Raw genomic sequence first — 19,614 nt, 5'->3', positions numbered from 1 at the left:
TAATGATATCGAGCTTCATGACCCATAAACATGGCATATTGCTCCTTTTATTTATGCCTTTGATTTTCTTTATCAGTGTTATATTTGCAACATAAAGAATACACAAACAGCTGGATGCGGGGGTGCACACCTGTAACCTTAGAGGCTCAGGTAGCTGAGGTAGGATTGTTCAAGGCCAGCCTCAACAATTTAGCAAGGCCCTAAGCAAATTAGCAAGATCCTCAAAAAATAAAAAGGGCTGGGGATGTGGCTCAGTGATTAAGTGCCCCTGGCACACAAATAAACAAATAAATAAATATAATGCAAAGATTTTAAAAAATAGTTAAGCATTTCTTGAATTTTGGTGCAATTATAAATGCTACTTTTCTTTAAAATTTCAATTTCCAATTGTTACAGGTAGTATGTATAAACACGATATATTTATGTATATTGACCTTATTATCTGAAGACCTTGCTAAACACACTAGTTCTGGCAACTTTCCTGTAGATTCTATGGGATTTTCTATGCAATCATGTCATCTGCAAAGAGCAATGGTTCCATTTCTTCCCTCTGGCATAAATGCCTTCTCATTTCGTTTCTAGCTTTGACCTTGAGTAAATGCTGAAGAGGGATGAGAATAGACACTTTTATCTTATTGAAGGGGACACTGAAGGCTAAGACCCTATTCCCAGCATCTCCACTTATGTTTAGCAGGGTCTTGGTTCTTGGTACAATATGAGCTCTTTCCAGGAGAAGGCCTTTGGATGAAAATCAGAAGCCCATTGAAACCTGGCCACATAATAAGCAGAACAGGTTTTAGCTGAGCTGCTCTGGTCATGCAGAGAAGTTGCCTGCAGCATCTCTGGGCACTCCCAGATGCACTGAGGGTTCTACTTTGCGGAGATGTCCTCAGGCCTGGGCAGGTTCAATAGGCTACACATCACAGATGAGTCATCCTCTATAACTCTGGTCATTTTTACAATGCTTAGACAGAGTAGCAGGGCAGCACTAGGAGACTCCTGAGAAACAGAACCAGGAACTCAGATTGCACGGTTTGTGAAAGATCAGAGTTCAATTCCTATAAAAATTAACTGAGTTGATGGTTTGGAGTGAGTACGGGCACAGGAAACTTGATAAGCACTCAACTTAGGGCTTCACATGACTCTGTAGGGATGTATCATGCACAAAAAGAAAACTGTCTATCACCCTGATAGATGGGGGAGGCCTGAGTGCCACACTCACTAGTCTCAAGCTCCAGGTCCCCCAGTGTGCTTGGGTGTAAGCACAGCTTGTGCACCTATGTACAGCCAACTACATGTGTCTGATGGTATCAGGCAAGGGTACCTGCTTATGCCCTGCCTCTGACACCTTCTTTGAAGAATGGCTCTGTTCTGGGTAACTCTCCTGGTAAGAACACTGATAACACTCCATCTGGGAACAGCTCTCACTATAATGGCTTCACACTTTGCCTCTAGCCTCTCTTCCCTGGGGATGGAGACAGTCTCCACACCTACTCAAGCTGCTATTTTGAAGGATCTATGGGCCCAGGAACTTTCATGAGTCCTGCCACTTCATTCTCACATTGTGGCACTCCCCAAAAAAGAAATTCATGCTTTGTAAACTTAATACCTGTATTTGTGAAGAGTTGCCAGAAGCATTGTGTGTGGTAATGAAGCATGCTATACAGAGTGTCTGATAGGTGTTAGTAAGCCTAGGAAGAAGCAGGACTCCATCTGCTGTTCTTTTGTTGCAAGCAGGAGGAGCTGGGTTATACTGAAACTAGATTCATGTGTAGTGTTCACTTGAAGCACCACCTAGTGGTGAGGAGTTTTATTTTAAAACTGAAGGTGACATTTCGTCTTTTTCTTGAAGACTCTATCAGTAAAAATTGATGAATATAAGCAAAGACATATCCTGCCATAATAGAAAGAGGAAGAATCTGAATATATATAGTTCTGTAGTCTGGCTCTCAGTTTTAAAAAGAAAAAAAGATTGGTTTGAAGCTGCCAGTTTCAGTTGATTTGTGAACAACCAGTCACCCCAAAATTCATGTTCATTTGAGAATAATATCTATTACTTCAGAATGGGGATGAGGCAACATGAAGGGTTAGCAGTTATAGGGGACAGATTGCATGTGAGAGTGCTATGACCAAATAGTGCCATCAGTGCTGCACTATATGTAATGAGCTCTCACAAGTCCCCATCACTGAGGAAGCAAAAGGACATCTAGCTTCTGGCCCTTAAGGGGGAAAGTGACTCAGGATCCACCACCAAGAGTCTCACCTGGGTCCAGACACATGAACTTGCAGCATTCCTTGGGGTCTTTGCGGTACTGCTGACAGCCCTGAGGCCGCTCACAGAGGGCGGCCACACACATCTCAGGCTCCCCTCCATGGCAGGTACAGCTCAAGCACGGGTCATCCCCTTTGGGAGTGAAGTAGAATCCTTCATCAACCACGTTGTCCTTGATGTCGACACAAGTTTGACCTGCAATGGGCACATACGTGCACAGATGTATGCATTATCAGCAAAAGAAATGCTGATTCATTCCACCTGGGGGACAAATTGAGGCACTAGCCAGATTGTGTATGAGTCCTCCCCATGCAGGAATGCTGTGGATCTGCTTAACAGTGCTAGGAGCAATTGTCTGACAGCAGATGATACAACACACTTTTAAAACAAAGCATACCTGGCCAGGGTAAATTGAGCCCACAGAGTACAGAGGGCTAGAAGAGAGAAGAATGCCAGATTCCAGAGTGAAGGTCCCTGCAGAAACATTTGCTTTTTTTTCCTTCTTGTACTAGGGATTGAACCCAGAAGTGCTTGCTATTGAGCCACATTTCCAGTCCTTTTTCATTTTTTTATTTTGAGACAGGTCTCATTAAGTTGCTTAGGGCCTTGCAAAGTTGTTGAGGCTGGCTTTGAACTTTCGATCCTCCTGCCTCAGCCTCCAGAACTACAGGGAGGGATTAGAGGCCTATGCCGCCACGCCTGGCTAGCATTTGCTTTTAAGTTGACTCAAACAGCTTCGATTCTTCAATTCTATAAGACATAGCTGCTATGGACATTAACCATTTTAAAACCAGAATGTTTCAAATAAGTTCCTAAGAAGCTGCTGGTTCTGCTTGTGAAGATGATCTCCTGAAACACATGTGGTAAACTCTGCATAGAGCTGAACTGAGACTAGAGTAAGGGAAACAGTTACAATCAGATCCTTAAGCTGGTAAGCAGACACAACAGATACCTGGGAATGAGATAAGGGATAAACTGGGTTGGGTCCTCAACAGGGCACACCTGGTGAAAGTCAAAGGGATGTGAGAAAGAAGTTTGTTCCAATCTCCAAATGGAATGGGGAGGCCTAGAAAACAACTTTTCAGAAATTTCATGACCATGGGCCTCAGTTAAGATTGGGGTCAAATCTATGTCAGCCATTTAGTCAGGAATTCCCAGGGGAAGAAATTCACATAAATTAATCTCTGCTAAACAGAGAAAAGAATGAAGAAAAATGAACAATTTTTAGAAGAGTATGGGATACCATTTCATACACCAATATGTGTGAAATGGGAATACCAAAAGAAGAGGAGAAAAAGGAACAGAGAAAAAACAAAATCCTACACAACCAGGAAATGCAATAAACTTTAAGTAGGATAAATGCAACAGAGCCACACATGGACCCATTATAGTAAAAATGCCGAAGTTTAAGACAAGGTGAAAATCTTAAAAAGAAGCCAGTAAAAAATGATTTGTTATTTATAAGGGAACCCAAACAAAATCAACGACTTAGCAGAAACAACTGAGGTCAGAAGCAGCAGAATAACATATTCAAAGTATTCAAAGACTAAACCTATCAGTGAAGAAACCATAGATGGCAAGGCTATTTTTCAAACAGTGAAGGCAAAGTAAAGACGTCCCCAGATTAAAACAGTTTATTTCTTCCAGACCTGCCTAAAGATGCTGGTAACAGTGGCACATGCCTGTAATCTCAGGTACACAGGAATGCTAAGGCAGTAGAATCCTAAGTTAGTGAGACCATCTCAAAAAATAAAATAAAAAAGAACGGGGATATAGCTCAGGGGTAAAGTGGCTCTGGGTGCAATCCCTAGCACTTAAAGAAAAGAAAAAAGAAATAGCAAAGAAGTTCTAAAGTTCTTCAAGCTAAAAAAAAAAAAAAAAAAAGCTAGTGATTGCCAGAGAGTAATCTAAATCTACAAAACAACAGATCACCAATAGAAGTAATTATATAATTACAAATTACAGTATAAAATGTACATGTTTCGGGGCTAGGGTTGTGGCTCAGTGGTAGTGTGTGCGCCTCGAATCTGTGAGGCACTGGGTTCGATCCTCAGCACCACATAAAAATAAACAAAGGTACTGTATCCATCTACAACTAAAAAAAAAAATTATTTTTAAATGTACATGTTTCTTTTTCCCTTAACTAATTTAAAAAGTAATTGTGGGGGCTGGGGATATAACTTAGTGGTAGAACACTTTAGTCTAACATGCAAAGGCCTTGGGGGTTCAATCCTCAGCACTGCTTTAAAACAGAAATAAATAAAAATCATATGAAATAATACTATATAATGTAGTATTGGGTCTATAATATACAGAAATGAAATATGTGCATGATGTTTGTCAATAACCACACAAAGGTGGTGTACTGAGAGCAAAGCTATATTGAGTTAAGGAAACTTGACCCAAATCTTATGAACTCAAAATGGATCAGAGATATGTGGAAAACATAAAACTATAAAAACTCTTTTAGAAAAAAACAGGAGAAACTCTTAAGAATATAAGGCTAGGCAGAGAGTTATTAGACTTTACACTAAAAAAATAATCCATAAAAGGAAAATTGATAAAGTGAATTCTATCAAGATTGAAAACTTTTATTCCAGCACTTGCCTAGTATACTTAAACCCTAGGTTCTTGTTTCATGAAAGCCTATATGAAGAAGACAAAGACAAACAGTAAACAAAAAATGTTTGCAAACCACATTTCTGACAAAAGACTGGTATCTAGAATAAATAAAACTCTCAAAACTCATCAGTTTATCCTGGCGTTGTGGTGCATGCCTATAATCCCTGCAGCTTTGCAAGTTCAAAGCCAGCCTCAGCAACTTAGTGAGGTTCTTCATAATTGAGTGAGACCCTGTCTCTAAATAAAACACAAAATATTCTGGAGATGTGGCTCAGTGGCTAAGTGCCCCTGGATTCACTCCCCAGTATCACCTCACCCCACCCCACCCCCCAAAAAAACCCTCAACAGTTAAGAAAAAAAATGCAGATGGCAAGTAAGCACATGAAAAGGTTTTGGAAAGAAATGCAAACTAAACCCACAAGAAATAGTATAACATATCTATCAGAATAGGCAAAATAAAAAATATAGTAAAAATAATAATTCCTGGTGAGAATGTGGAAAAACTGGTGGGATATATATACATACACATTTTTGGTATAGTTACTTTGGAAAAAGGGTTTGTTTCTTTCTTTTTTAATTAAACTGAATTTCTTTTTTTAAAAAATATTTATTTTTTTGTAGTTGGACACAATAACTTTTAATTAATTAATTAATTCATTCATTCATTCATTTATTCATTCATTTTTATGTGGTGCTGAGGATCAAACCCAGGGCCTCACGTGTGCTAGACGAGCACTTTACCGCTGAGCCACAACCCCAGCCCCCTGAATTTCTTTTTTTTATATATGTCTATTTTTTAGTTGTAGTTGGATACAATACCTTTATTTTACTTACTTACTTACTTATTTTATTTATTTATTTTTATGTGGTGCTGAGGATTGAACCCAGGGCCTGGCGTGTGCTGGGCAAGCACTCTACCAATGAGCCACAACTCCAGCCCCATGAGTGCTAGTTTCTTAAAAAACTAAACAGGAGCTGGGTGTGGTGGCATGTGCCTGTAATCCCAGTGACTCAGGAGGCTGAGGAAGGAAAATTACAAGTTCAAGGTCAACCTCGGCTGACCACATCTCAAATAAAAAGGACTAGAGATGTGGCTCAGTAGTTAAGTGTCTGAAAGTTCAATTCCCAGTGACAAAAAAACAAAAAACAAAAAAACTAAGCATTCAACCCAGCAACTGTCATCCTGGGCAATTATCCCTGGACATTACCTATATGCATATGTTCAGAGAAACTTCTGTCCCAATAATCAAAAACTGGGGATCAACCAGACATGGTGGTGCATGCCTGTAATCCCAGTGGTTTGGGAGGCTCGGATAGGAGGATTGTGAGTTTAAAGCTATCCTCAGCAACTTAGGGAGTCCCTGACTCCAAATAAAATACAAAATGCCTGGAGGTGTGACTCTGTGGTTATGTGACCCTGGGGTTCAATCCCTAGTACCAAAAAAACAAAACACAAACAAAAAACTGGGATCGGCTCAGATGTCCTTCAACAGGCAAATAAATACTCCTCAGCAATAAATATAAACCATGGACTAAGTAATAATTTGAATAACTCTCCCAGAAATTATGAGTAGTAGTGGCAGTGAGGAAGCCAACCCCAAAAGGTTAGATATTGAACATTTCAGTCTTATAATGTAATACCTGACAATGGCCAGGCCATACATGACCAAATACTTCTGACCTACCATCTTTGAGGTAACTAGCCTGGGGTACTCAGGATCTGGTTGTTGACCACAACTTCCCTATTCTGTACTTCCAACTCAGGATATCCCAGAAGAAAAAGTCAAATGTGCTCCTCAAACAAACCACCTAAACTGTCCAACCTTTTGTCAGTCTACCTCCAATCAGAGCACACATGGAGTCTTTAGAGCACTGGTGAAAGCTCCAGTGCTGGATCCAACTCCAGCTGGAGGAGCAGGAGAAGCACTGATGAAAGCCATACCCTGGAGACCCAGGGTACTGGGTCTGCTGAAGGCTGAAACATAATCAGAACATCAACCCCTTTGTCCCCCCAATCTCTGCTACCAGGTACATAAGAAGCCTGGAATCAGCATTTGTAGGTAAATGGAGAGAGCTGGAGAATATAATGCTAAGTAAAATAAGCCAAACTCAAAACCAAATGGCTGAATGATTTCCCTGGTAAGTGGAGGCTAGTCCATAATGGTGTGTGTGTATGTGTGTGTGTGTGTGTGAAGAAACTTTGGCAAGAGGGGAGTGAGGGGAGGGGAGGGAGTGTGGGAATGGGAAGAACAGTGGAATGAGAGATATTATTACCCTATATACATGTATGATTATACTACCGGTGTAACCATGTTCAACCAGAGGAAGGAGGAGTTGTGCTCCATTTGTGAACAATGTGCCAAAATGCATTCTACTGTTATGTATAACTAATTAGAACAAGATTAAAAAAAAAAAAAAAAAAAAAAAAAGCAGCAGCAGCCTGGAATCAGTCTCAGTGGTCTGCTGGGAGAGCTCCAATAAGTAGCTTCTCTGAGGGGCACGCCAAAGGGAAGACCTAAAGTAGAAGATGAAGCAGACACAAGAGGTATCCCTACCAAATATGAAGGATGGGGTGCACTGAGGATAAACACAGGTCCAACAAACTCGAGTCCAGCCCAGTGCCCCACCTCAAGATTAATACTTTCTAATACTTTCTCACTGTACTGAAGACCTCCCCACACTAAAGGCCTAGTGGAAGAAAAGGTTAGCACCAAAACTACTAATCTCAGTGTCTACTCTCCTGCACAATGTCTGGCTTTCAATGACAATTTCTAGAAAAAAAGTACCACGTTTCAAAGACCAAACAACAAAACTAGACTAAGTTATCACACAGATAAAGAAACCATCCATGGGGAATTTAAAACAACTATGATTAATATAAAAGAATCAAACTGAATGCCATGACACATGCCTTTTAATCCCAAACACTCTGGAGACTGAATCAGGAGGATCACAAATTCAATGCCAGCCTGGCTGTCTCAAAATAAAATTATGGTTGTAAGATACAGTTCAGTGATAAAACACCCCTGGGCTCAATCCCCAGTACTGGAAAAAAGAAAAAAGGAGAAAACCTAGGACAATCCATCTGCTAGAAGACTTTATAAACCAGGTATAGTGGTGCATGCCCATAATCCCAGCAAATTAGGAGGCTTAGGCAGGAGGATCACAAATTTGAGGTCAAATTTGGGCAACTTACTGAGACCTTGAGACCTTGCATCAAAATAAAATGAGGAGAGGGCTAGAGATGTAGACCAGTGGTAGGGCATCCCTGGGTTCAATGCCCAGTACTCCCCCCCGCCAAAAAAAAACCAAAACAACAAAAACCTCACTCTAAAATCCATATAGAATAGAAAAGGCAACATAATACCAAAAACAAGGAAGTTGTAATGTCAGCTATCAAGACTTATCACAGTTACTATAAGGATGACAGTATGGCAATGACAAAGGATTGATAAAAGAGTCAAGGGTAAGAATGGAGTCCAGAAACAGGATCAGGCATAAGTAAAACTCTGGTTTATGATTTATCAGCAGGAAGGCAGGGATGGGCCACATGAGCAGAGATGAGATCATTAGCTGAACGGGACTCCAATGTTAGTGGCTGTCAGTGGCTGTGTCAAGGCTGATTACAACCTCTCAACCCCATTGCAGAGGACTGGGTGGAAGCAGGGAATCTTGCTCTAGACCACAGGTGTGAAAGGGACCTTGATGTGGAATTTCAGCAAGTGTGCTGGCAGGGGGCCAGGGAAAGATCTGTGACACCACTGACTGGTGAGGAGGGGTTGTCCAGATAAGCAAAGAGAGAAGCAAAAAGAAGGAGCCACAAAGAGCTAGGGGAGGAGATAGGGAATGAATGCTGCAGAAGTGCCAGGGGATTGGCAAATGCTTGGGTCACCATTCCCAAGGATTTAATCTCTTAACAACACTGAAGCAGTAAGGCAGGAAATATGGTATCTATCTAAGATTAGAGAACTTGGAGCTCAGAGATGCCCACAGCTGCCCAGGCCACAGAAAGGTAGCTCAGGGGCTTCCATCTCCAGGCACTGCAAGGTTAGAGCCCATTAGAAGCTGACCAGGGCCCTGATGGCTTCCTGAGAAGGTAGGTTCCAAAGGACTTACTTCTTTTACACAGAAATGAAGACTTCTCATAGCAGCTCTCAGCATGCCAGCTGTGGAGGTCATGGTGCCGCAGTGTGGGGAAGTGGAAGCATTGAAGCTGGGCGCAGAACACATTGTCATTCTCAGACATGGCTGAGGCAAAAATGGGGTCGGGGGGCAGGAACACCTCTGAGGAGCCTGTGTGGGGAGATAAAAGGTGAGGCTGGGCATGACAACATAGGTCAGCAGATGAGCATGCAGTTTTCTCAAAGGATCCATGGTGTCAAACAGGACCATCAACCAAAGAAACTGTGGACTACCAAATGCTAGTGCTACATCCTTGTGGCTAAAGTGTACATGTGTGATTTCCCCAGCCTCTTGGAAATCAGTTCCAGACAATGGGCCTGGCAGGGCCTCAACAAACAAAAGAACAAGCAAACTCTGGCAGTTGTAAGTACTATACAGAGAGAAGGTGCTGGATAGAGATATTTCAGGGGTGTTAGAACCTGCATGCATGATGAAACAATGGATTTTAACACACTGGATCAAAATGCAGGGATTCATACTGACAAAATGAACAAATATACAAATGTGAATACGGGTAGGGAAATAAAACAGGTAGGTGGAAGTTCTCCCCTAACAAAATACCCAGTAATAAATGGAGCACTTCAGAAGCATCTGTACTGTGCCTATCAGGCATGTGCAGTTCAGGCAAATGTCAGCTCTGACACCCACCAGCACACTAACACCTTCCCCATCAGCTGGCTGAGGTAAACACTTGGAAAGTACTGGCCCCTTGGGTCCCTCTCCAAGCTCAGAAGGAACTTGCAATGCACTCAGCTCCTACTTTCCAAGTTAGAGAAAAGGCAATCAGAAACCAAACTATCCTCACTATTCAAGGGTTGGGATTCAGGTACATTGGGGGAGAGGCTGTTAATCTCCAACCTCTCACTACCTTGTGCAGCACCCCAGGGCAGGGCTACCAAGATTCCTTTTGCCTGACATGGATCACTGGAAATACAAAAGCAACGTTTTCCAGAAAGCAGAATCATGATGGAACACCCAAATTTCTTGTTCACTAAGATGGCAATGCAGTTTACCCCTTTCACAGAATAGATATTTCCACTCAAACCTTCCTGAACTGTTTCCTCCCTGCACTAAACATGGTGCTTGGTTTGCAAGGAGCTGATGTGTCTAGAGGCAGCTTTGGGCTGCAGTACATGGACCCATGGCTCCCTGGCAAGGGCAGGGAGACTGGCTTTCTGGAAGCATTGAGACCCACAAGACTTGTTCATGGCTGGGTAGCACAGCCACCACTGAAGTTGCTTCCCACTTCAGGGACATCCAGGCTCCAGTCCTGCCAGCCTCATCTGTGTGTGACAGATGCAAAAGAGGAGAAGGGACTAGAATGGTTCCTTGGAGATGTTTTCCCACACAACCTGGAGGAATCATCCCCACTGCTGAGAATAGAAGCCATCACCAGTATGCTATGCACTGACACTTGCCTTTCCTCCAGGCTCCCTGTTTCCCGACGGGATGCTTTCACCTGGGTAGTCCTTCCCTTTAAAATACTGCTTTCTTCACTATTTGGTTTCTTGTTCCATAGTCTAAAAAATAAACAGGGTCCTCCCTACCCTTAAAAAGCAAGTCTTCTGACTAGTGGCACATACTTATAATCCCACAGCTTGGGAGGCTGAGGAAGGAGGTTCACAAGTTCAAGGCCAGCCTCAGGAACTTAGCAAGACCCTGTCTCAAAATAAATTTTAAAAAAATAATTAAAAAGTCTGAGGATGTGTCTCAGAGGTTAAGTGCCTACAGGTTCAATCCCCAGTACCAAAAAAAAAGCAAGTCTTTAGAACTGAGGCTGGGTGCCAGTCCAGAACTCCTGAACACAACTATGATACACACAATGGCAACACTCAAACCAAGGTCATAAATAACTCCTCAGGGCAGAGTCAAGTTGGAAGGTGATTTGGAAGGGTTCCTGGAAGTCTCTGGGCCTAGGTCCCACCAAGCCACCAGTAGATGAAAGACACAGTGACACTTCCATGTCAAGGGCAGCATCATGCAGATATAGCATCTCTGCCCATGGAAGCTGCTAAAGACTGCAATCAAAGGTGCTGTCTATGGACTGATTATGTGGGTACACCCTGCCCACCCCAAATGCAGAATGTCAAAGGAAAGAGGTACTTGCTCTCAATCACATGATTTGTGCAACTGAGGCTGGGATGGTAGGCACTCCCAATTTGCTGCCACTGCCCATCAAAGCTCTGTCTACTGACCTCACCATACAGGTCCTACTAACTATAGTCATGTTCTTGCCTGGGTACAGCACCAAGACAGAGATGCAGACAAGTCAGATCTGAAAAGATCTCTGGGAGATAAGGCTCCTTCTAGGTTATATGCACATCCAGTTGTCAGTCAACCTGTGATACAAGTGAGCTCCAGCAGTATGGGTGTGTGCTCAGACATATGGTGGGGGGAGGGGGAGATGTGAAGCCAGAGATACTGAACGAATGAGTGAATATTTACTTATTTGCTTTTTTGTGGTACTGGAGATTGAACACAGGGGTGCCGCCTTTTGTATTTTACTGAGCCAGAGTCTCCATTAGTTGCCCAGGTGTGCTGGGATTACAGGTGTGCGAAACCATGTCTGGTTTGAACAAACACTTATGTTTTTTGTTTTTAAATTATAATTCCCATTTTATTTTTTCACCACAGGCCCTCAGGAGTCTGAGAGGAATAAGGTTCAAACCTAAACAGCTTTTCTCCACTCCTAAAGGACCCAGCTCCTTAAATAGGCTTTGTTGGAGGTCATGGGGTAGCATTAACAGTTCTAAATTGGGGTGGGGGTGTTTGGTCCTTCTGGGCTTCACAAGAAATTCCTGACCACCTTGCTATGGAATAGCACAACTCACATAGTACTATGGTTTCATATAGAGCTTGGGAAGCATGTAAGTGTCGGAAACACTTGCTTTGGAAACATCCCTGACAGCTGTGGCCTCTACAATGTTTTAAATGATGAATTACTTAATGGCCTTGTCTTTGGGCAGGAACCAGGTGCAGTTCATGCAATGAATAGGCTGCATGTGGCCATGATCCTTTTTGCCACAAGTCCTCCTTTTTTGGTCATTTTAGAAGTGAGGCCCTGAGAGACTAAACAAATCTTAAACGAATAACTTCCATATTATGTGGGCTCATTATAAAATGTATTTCCACTTCTGTGCTTTAAAATAATATCAAGCCAGCTTGACCGCCATACCTATAATCCCAGTGACTCAGGAGGCTAAGGCAGGAGGATCACAAGATCAAAGTCAGCTTTATCAGCTTAGCAAGGCCTTATGCAACTTAGTGAGACCCTGACTCAAAAATAAAAATGGTTGGGGATATAGCTCAGTGGTAAAGCACTCCTGTGTTCAATGCCCAGTACCTAAGTAAATAAATACATATAATAAAATAAAATAAAAATCAAGCAAGAATAACCAATAACCAGAAACTGAAGTGACACTGTTAACCATAATGATGGGAAACCCTGTGAATGATGAGGGAATATGTAGATGGTTCTCTTTAGACAACAAAGATCTGCATTTTTTTTCATACTTTCTGCATACTCTTCCATTATAAAAATGATGGGCCTGTGTCTGCAGGTGGCAGCAGCTCTCAGTCTCCAGCGTATTCTCCAAGGCCTGGCGCTGCCATACCTATAGGGTCTAGGAACTTTTCCAAGGTCCTTGGGCTATGCAAGCACATGAGCTTATGAAGACATGATACAGAGCAGCTCTGCCACTCTCCTAGGGAATGGTAAGGTAGTGCATCCTCCAAGGCCCTCAGGAGTCCAAGAGGAATAAGCTTCAAACCTAAAGTGTGTATGGGGCAGGTGTGGACACAGATGTTTCATAAATATATACATGTGTAATATGCACATAGCATTGTGCCAATATAGAATACATGTTATTAAACACACCGGTGGTTTGGGCTGGGGATGTGGCTCAAGTGATAGTGCGCTCACCTAGCATGCATAAGCACTGGGTTCGATTCTCAGCACCACGTAAAAATAAAGATATTGTGTCCACCTAAAACTAAAAAATAAATATTAAAAAAAAAATAAAACATACAGGTGGATACAGTGGTGCACACCTGCAATTCCAGCTACTTGGGAGGCTGAGGCAGGAGAATTGCAAGTTCAAGTTCAACAACTAAGCAAGACCCTGTTTCAAAATAAAAAGGGCTGGGGATGAAGCTCAATGGTAGAGTGCTTCTGGGTTCAATCCCTAATACCACAAACCAAAATCGCTTTCCCTGCCACCAAAAAAAAAAAAAACAAAAAAAAAAAAACTACACACAAAAGAAGTTTGCACAGAGGCTGGGGCTCAGTGGTAAAGTGCTCGCCTAGCATGTGTGAAGCCCTGGGTCGATCCTCAGCACCGCATAAGAATGAAATAAAAATAATTCATCCAACTAAAAAATACTAAATGTTTAAAAATAAAAGAAGTTTGTACAAGATGTAGAAAAAAAAACACATTTTAAAACATCTTCCTTCTTCTTTCCTTCCTACTATCCTTAGCTAAGAGTCTTAGGCACAGAATGCTCTTAGGGAACTATTCATTATTAATGACAAAGATTTAAATACACTTTTCATTTTTTAAAAACCTTTTATTTTATTTATTTATTTTTATGTGGTGTTGAGGATGGAACCCAGTGCCTCACACATGCTTTTGAATCCTTTTCTTTGGGTCAATTTCTCAGACAAAACAGATCCCTCTATTTTATAAGAGCACAACTGCCAAAGAACAGTTGAAAAAAGAGCTACTCTGAGAGCAGGATAAGGCAGGTCTGGCCATGTTCTTATTTGTACTTTCAATCTTTTTACTGGCCAGTTTCTTATCAGAAATCTTAAGTGCTTTTCATTTGCAAATGAAAAAAAAAAAACTCTGAGGCGAAGGACTGCAAGTTCCTGAGTAACTTCAATGCTGAGCAGCATCCTGCTGTTTATTCCCCCCACCTCTACAGACATACTGGCAGCTATATGCAGTTCCTGCATATAGGTGCACATCTAAAATCAAACATCTACAATACTATTGCATACCTAAGAAAATGAACATTTAAATCAATATCCACTATTAAGTCCACAAATTTCTCTGTCACCTGAAAGTTTTTATAAGGCCCTTTCTAATCCAGAATGCCATTAAGAGTTGCTTTTATGTTGGTTTTATGTTTTATGTTTAATTCCTTTGATTCATGAGGAACTCAAAATGGTGAACTGTTTCAAGCACTCAGGTCAGTGATCTTGGAGCATAAGAATCCTCTTTTAATTATGTGTTTGGTGACCACTACTTAATCTACTAATGGAGTCCTCAAATCCATAGTCAATAGCATGGTATGTCCATGCAGAGCTGCAGGATGCTCATATGCCCTGCATAAGTGCCCCCTCTTGCTATGGGGTCAATTCCTAATCAGTTGCACAAACAAGGGGCTATATGCCAAACATAGCTGCCAGTGTTGACACATACATTAAATATTTTTCTATATTTTAGTTTCACTCTCCTCAGGCCCCAACAGATCCATGAGATAAGCATGGTCATTACAGTCTACCCGGGACCCTTACCGGAATGACAGGGATGAAGGCACCAGTCCCAACTCAGGCATGCTGCCATGCCACACAGACAGATGTCTTCTCCCTTTAATTATTATTATTCAGAAGACAACCATGCTCATGAGTGTTGACACTGTCCTGAAGGCTGGTCTGGACTTCAGAGTTTCAAAAATGCACCTTCAACAGCTGTGACAACAGCAGGTAAAAAACTACTAGCAGAATGATCCTCTACAAAGCACAGTGTTACTCTGGAGCCTAGAAACCCAAAAGCCATCTATTTGCCAACTATTCCTGTGGGAAACCTAAGCAACACATATGTTGCAAGGGGTACGTGCTTTCAGTAAGGAAATCAGGGGACATAAGAATGGAACAATACACTCAGTAGGAGCAGGGGCTAGTGGATTTTGCTCTTTCTGCTGGGCCCTGCAGACTCCACCTTTGCTCCCTGCCCAGCCCCAGGTGCCTTGTGTGGTCTCTATCTATATGAAGTCCTCCTTCTCTCCAGGAAAGCCAGCTGTTTGGGGCCCTGACCCTTCTCAACCCTAACTCAGGGCCCACAATTCCTCATTTGTCCTTCTCAATGAACACATCAACAGCAAGACTGGGATGTGTCTGAGGAAATGGAACCTATATCTGAGCTCAAGCCAGAGACCCAAGGAATAACCCAACAGGTGAGGGCTGATGATGGACAACAAGGTGAAAGAGTGTAGCTCAGGTACAAGCAGATAGGACACAACAAGGGTGCTGGGAAAGGACTGTCAGTACTAAGCAATAATAGAGGAGGGGAGGAATGAGTTAGGGGTAGGTGTTCAACTATACTATACATAGCCACTGTTACAAGTTTTAGCTTCTAATTCTGAACTTCTCTTAGAAAGTTTGATTTCCCTCTATGGATTATATGTGCCAGCAGCATACTTTGTATACTCATTTATATGCTCCAAAGTACTTAACTTTATTTTCTATTTCCATATTTTGTGAACACAGGGCTTTGCTCAAGCTAGGAAAGCACTCTACCACTGAGTTATATCTGTAGCCCTCTTTTTTATTAATTTTAGCTGATACATAAAATGATACATACTAATGGAGTACCATGTATTGTTGCAATTCATATTAAATGAAGTTAAACATCTATCTCCTCACACATTTATCATTTCTTTGTGGTAAAAACACTTGAAATCCTTTCTTCTAGCTTTTTCAAAAGGTATGGTCCATTATTGTTAACCTTACTGTGCAATTGCACATCAGAACTTCTTACTCCTATTTAACTGTAACTTGATACCCACTGATAAACCTTCTACCTACTCTCCCCAGTCAAAGTCCTTAACTTCAAAGAGAAGACAGGAAATCTATAAATCTGGCCACAGTGAGAAACAACAATGGGTTTCAGAGAAGGCCCCAACCCCACATGGGTCCTGATCAGTTGGGTTGCATGCACATTGGCCTCAAAATACCCTCCCTACAATCTGGGGGCCCCTCCTCTCCATGTATTCTATACTAGGCACCAGGGTAGACCAGGCACCACTGGAGGAAACTGTGGAGGGAAGATAGGCGGTCCCAGCAATATTCTGAGTCAGGACGATTCCCACCACTTTCAAACTCAAAAATCAGAAAGACTTACCTTTGAATGCTACCTCCCAGCGACCTTCTAAGGAGTGGTTCCGGCCAGTAATGACATACTGATAGCCAACCCACAACCTGCAGGGGATGGAAACAGACCTGAGCACAAGGAGAAAAGCAGCCTTTCATGACTATATTTGTATTTTATATATTTATGTATTTGTACAGTGTTGAGGATCATATCCAGGACCACCTGATGCATGCTAGGCAAGTGCTCTCTTCTTGAACTATACCTCCAGAACTATGTGTTTGTGTATGTGAGCGCGTGCACATTCATTCATTTAGGTATCAGGGATTGAACCCTGGGGTGCTTAACCACTGAGCCACATTCCGAGACCTTTAATAAAAAAAATTTTTTTTTTTGGAATAGGGTCTCACTATGTTGTTTAGGCCTCACTAAGTTGATGAGGCTCACTTTGAACTTGTGATTGGAATTCCTGTGCTGCTAAGATTTCAGGAGAACTATATATGTGTTTCAATAGTTATGCTGACCTCTAAAAACTGAAATTCTAAAATATGAGTGATTCAAGTTTTAACTTTTAGTTTTAATAAAATATATTAAAATTCTAAACAACAAATTCATAGATCAGGAAAAAAAAATTTAACTTTAGGTAATTCCTGCCAACCCTGCTTATTTTTGGTGGTTCTGTTTTATTTTTTAGGTACTAGGGATTAAACTCCAAATGTAGTAAATGCTAACAAGTGGTTTACCAACTGAGCTATATCTATAGCCCCCCCACCCCTTTTTAAGAATTTTTATTTTTAGTTGTAGATGGACCACAATACCTTTATTTATTTTTTATTTTTTAATTTTTTTTTTAGTTGTAGATATTTTTTTTTATGTGGTGCCAGGGATCAAACCAATGCCTCATGCACGCTAGACAAGTGCTTTACCATGGAGCCACAACCCCAGCCCTATTTATTTATTTTTTATGTGGTGCTGAGGATTGAACCCAGTGCCTCACACATGCTAGGTGAGCACTCTACCACTGAGCCCCAGCCCTAGCCCTAGCCCCAGTCCTTTTTTTCTTTTTTGAGACAGGGTCTCCATTGGTTGTCCAGGGTGGCCTGGAACTTGTAATCCTTCTACCTCAGCCTCCTGAGCAGCTGAGATTACAGGCATGTGCCACCACACCCAGACTAAGCTTGTTCTTAGTAGTTGATCCCATAAAGCTTTCACGTTTTAAATGAGAACTTACTCTTCGTAGACATAAAATGCAAGAATACAATTGTATGACTATGTTAAAACTACAGAACAGTAACATTCTATGACAGATCTTATTCTTCAGTAAAGAAACAAACCTGACCTGTGAATAAACAAAACACTACCAGCTGAGTTAAAAAGACACTTATATGGCTTTTGCTCATAGCCAGCCCGCACCAGGCCTGTAACGTGTTCCCAAGCACACAACCCAGCACTGCACACAGCTTAGCACCTCTTTTTTATCCCCTGCCCTAGTGCTGGTGAAACCCATCAGCAGGTCAACCTGCTACAGTGTCATGGTGCTACTCTGCCTTTAGCCTGTGCTGTGCATATACTGGCAGCCATGGGAGACAGGCCTTCCCCACCTATTGGCTGATGCCTTCTTGTTTTTCCACTAGACTCCCAGGCATTTCCTCATGGGGTTTGATAAAATAACCTACTATTTTTCTCACTTTGCAGCTGCAATAGGAGAAACAGATTGATCTTACAATTTGCAAACGTCACATAGGACCTAACTAACTAACCCAAGCTCTAGACTTGAAATTAAGGTCCTCTATCCACCTGCATTGGGTCATCATCCTCTCATGGCAGTGTTGTAGTTGTCCACTTTAGGAAGGCAGCAGGTGACTAATTATCTTTTAAACTCCAAAGAACTGTGCTCCCCTCCAGAAGAGGACAGCCACTGGATGCCATTATCTACGCTTCACCCTTAGCAGTGTGAATGGAACAGCGTGATACATCTTCCAGAGGTGGCATACTGCAGGACTCAGTGTACTCCTATTTCCTAAACAAACCCCCTACCCGCAAATCTGGGTCTGGCAGACGTGTAGTAAGCATTCATTTTCACATTTTCTCTTCGATGCACAGAGCATGGAGGCCAGGAGCCAGGTTTTGAGCAAACTGCCTGGGCTCAAATCCTGACACATATACCCAGTGAGTCTACTTTCACACTCATGCATGTATGAGCAGGCCCACTGAAAGCACTGAGCAGAGGTAACAGGGTTTACTGTCTCAAAGAGAACCCATGCCCACCTGTGCACCCTTACACCAGAGGCCACAAAGCCCACACCAAATAGTCCCTCAGGATAGAGAACAGCAATCCATGGCTGCACTCAACAAATGGTGTTGTACCAACAGAGGGGGACCAATGAAAAGGCTGGCCCACAGTCCTACAATTTGGAACTATCTCAGCCTCCTGAGATCCCAGCCCTCCACTATCTCCTCCATGAGCCTCCAATCCCATCTTGATGCATATATGCCAAGCTCCTAAATGTCTATCTGCTTCCAGCTGGTAGGGAGCTGCCTTCCTCTTATGTTACCTGCTGGCCATGTGCTCAGCCCTCATAGGACTCCTATTCTCAGGACTTACTTGCGCTGGTCCTTCCAACCAAAGCTCCGCTCAGGCTGGTCCCATTCCTGGGCCAGGATGAAGCGCAGTTCCTGGTCAGTGGAGAAGGTGGCAAGTGAGCCATTCACACGCTGGCAAGTCTGTGCAGCATCCCAGTAGTTCTCCCCACTCAGGTAAACACGATAGCAGCTGGCCGTGCCTTCATAGTGATGCCACCCTGTTGGGCATTTCCCTAGGAAACATGAAGGACAGAAGGGGAGTTGTCCCCCAAATTAGGATCCTGACTCCAAAAACAAAATTATATGTGCTACATTAAGGACAGGCACACCTCAGAAATCACCTTGGAAAAAAGGGGAAACAGACTCTAGAGGATAAGATCATACATTCTTTAAGGATAAAAATTCACCCTACAATGCTAGTATATTCAGTGATTTCTCCCGTTTCCACAAGATCTTTTAATTTACTTAGTAGTAAATAGGTCTGCTGAATTAGTTTCTGTAAAGCAGATTTCACTAAGTCTGATTAACAAGAAAATAACTCCCCCATATAGTCTGTGAGATCCTGCTGAGAGCAAGCAGAGAGACTCCCTCCATGCCCAGCCCTTGCTTCCCTGATGGCCAGCTGTCCTAGCTTCTGCTGCCAGCAAGCAGCTTCCTGAGCTGAGTCCCCAGTCTTCCCTTTCTGTTAACATGGGCATTTTCAGTAGGATGCTAGGAAGCACTCCACTAAAACAGCAGCTTAGATCAGAATGTAGGGGCCAAGAGATTGTAGGACCAACCCATCACCCACAGACGAGAAAAGGAGGTTGGGGTTATGTTTACAGCTTATGAAGCCAAAGAGCCAGCCAGAGCCCTATCTCCCTG

The 19,614-nt window shown here is 42.4% G+C and overlaps 1 protein-coding gene across 3 annotated transcripts in view; it reads right to left on the bottom strand.

The window, feature by feature from the left end:
• The window catches only part of Dgcr2 (DiGeorge syndrome critical region gene 2), a 78,888-nt gene that overhangs the window by 9,260 nt on the left and 50,014 nt on the right, over positions 1-19,614 (bottom strand). Inside the window, exons 4-7 of one of the 3 annotated variants that reach the window (XM_076860170.1) lie at positions 18,773-18,992; positions 16,201-16,277; positions 9,011-9,187; positions 2,264-2,467 (exon numbers count right to left, since the gene is read on the bottom strand). In XM_076860170.1, coding sequence (XP_076716285.1) covers positions 2,264-2,467; positions 9,011-9,187; positions 16,201-16,277; positions 18,773-18,992 — 678 coding nt within the window. The remainder of the gene's footprint in view (positions 1-2,263; positions 2,468-9,010; positions 9,188-16,200; positions 16,278-18,772; positions 18,993-19,614) is intronic. The other 2 variants (XM_076860219.1, XM_076860227.1) reach the window with 2 other exon arrangements.

Source organism: Callospermophilus lateralis, chromosome 1, assembly GCF_048772815.1.
Source record: "Callospermophilus lateralis isolate mCalLat2 chromosome 1, mCalLat2.hap1, whole genome shotgun sequence".
Taxonomy (NCBI): Eukaryota; Metazoa; Chordata; class Mammalia; order Rodentia; family Sciuridae; genus Callospermophilus; species Callospermophilus lateralis.
Note: the sequence above shows the minus strand (reverse complement) of the source record. Positions and strands in the feature narration are given on the sequence as shown.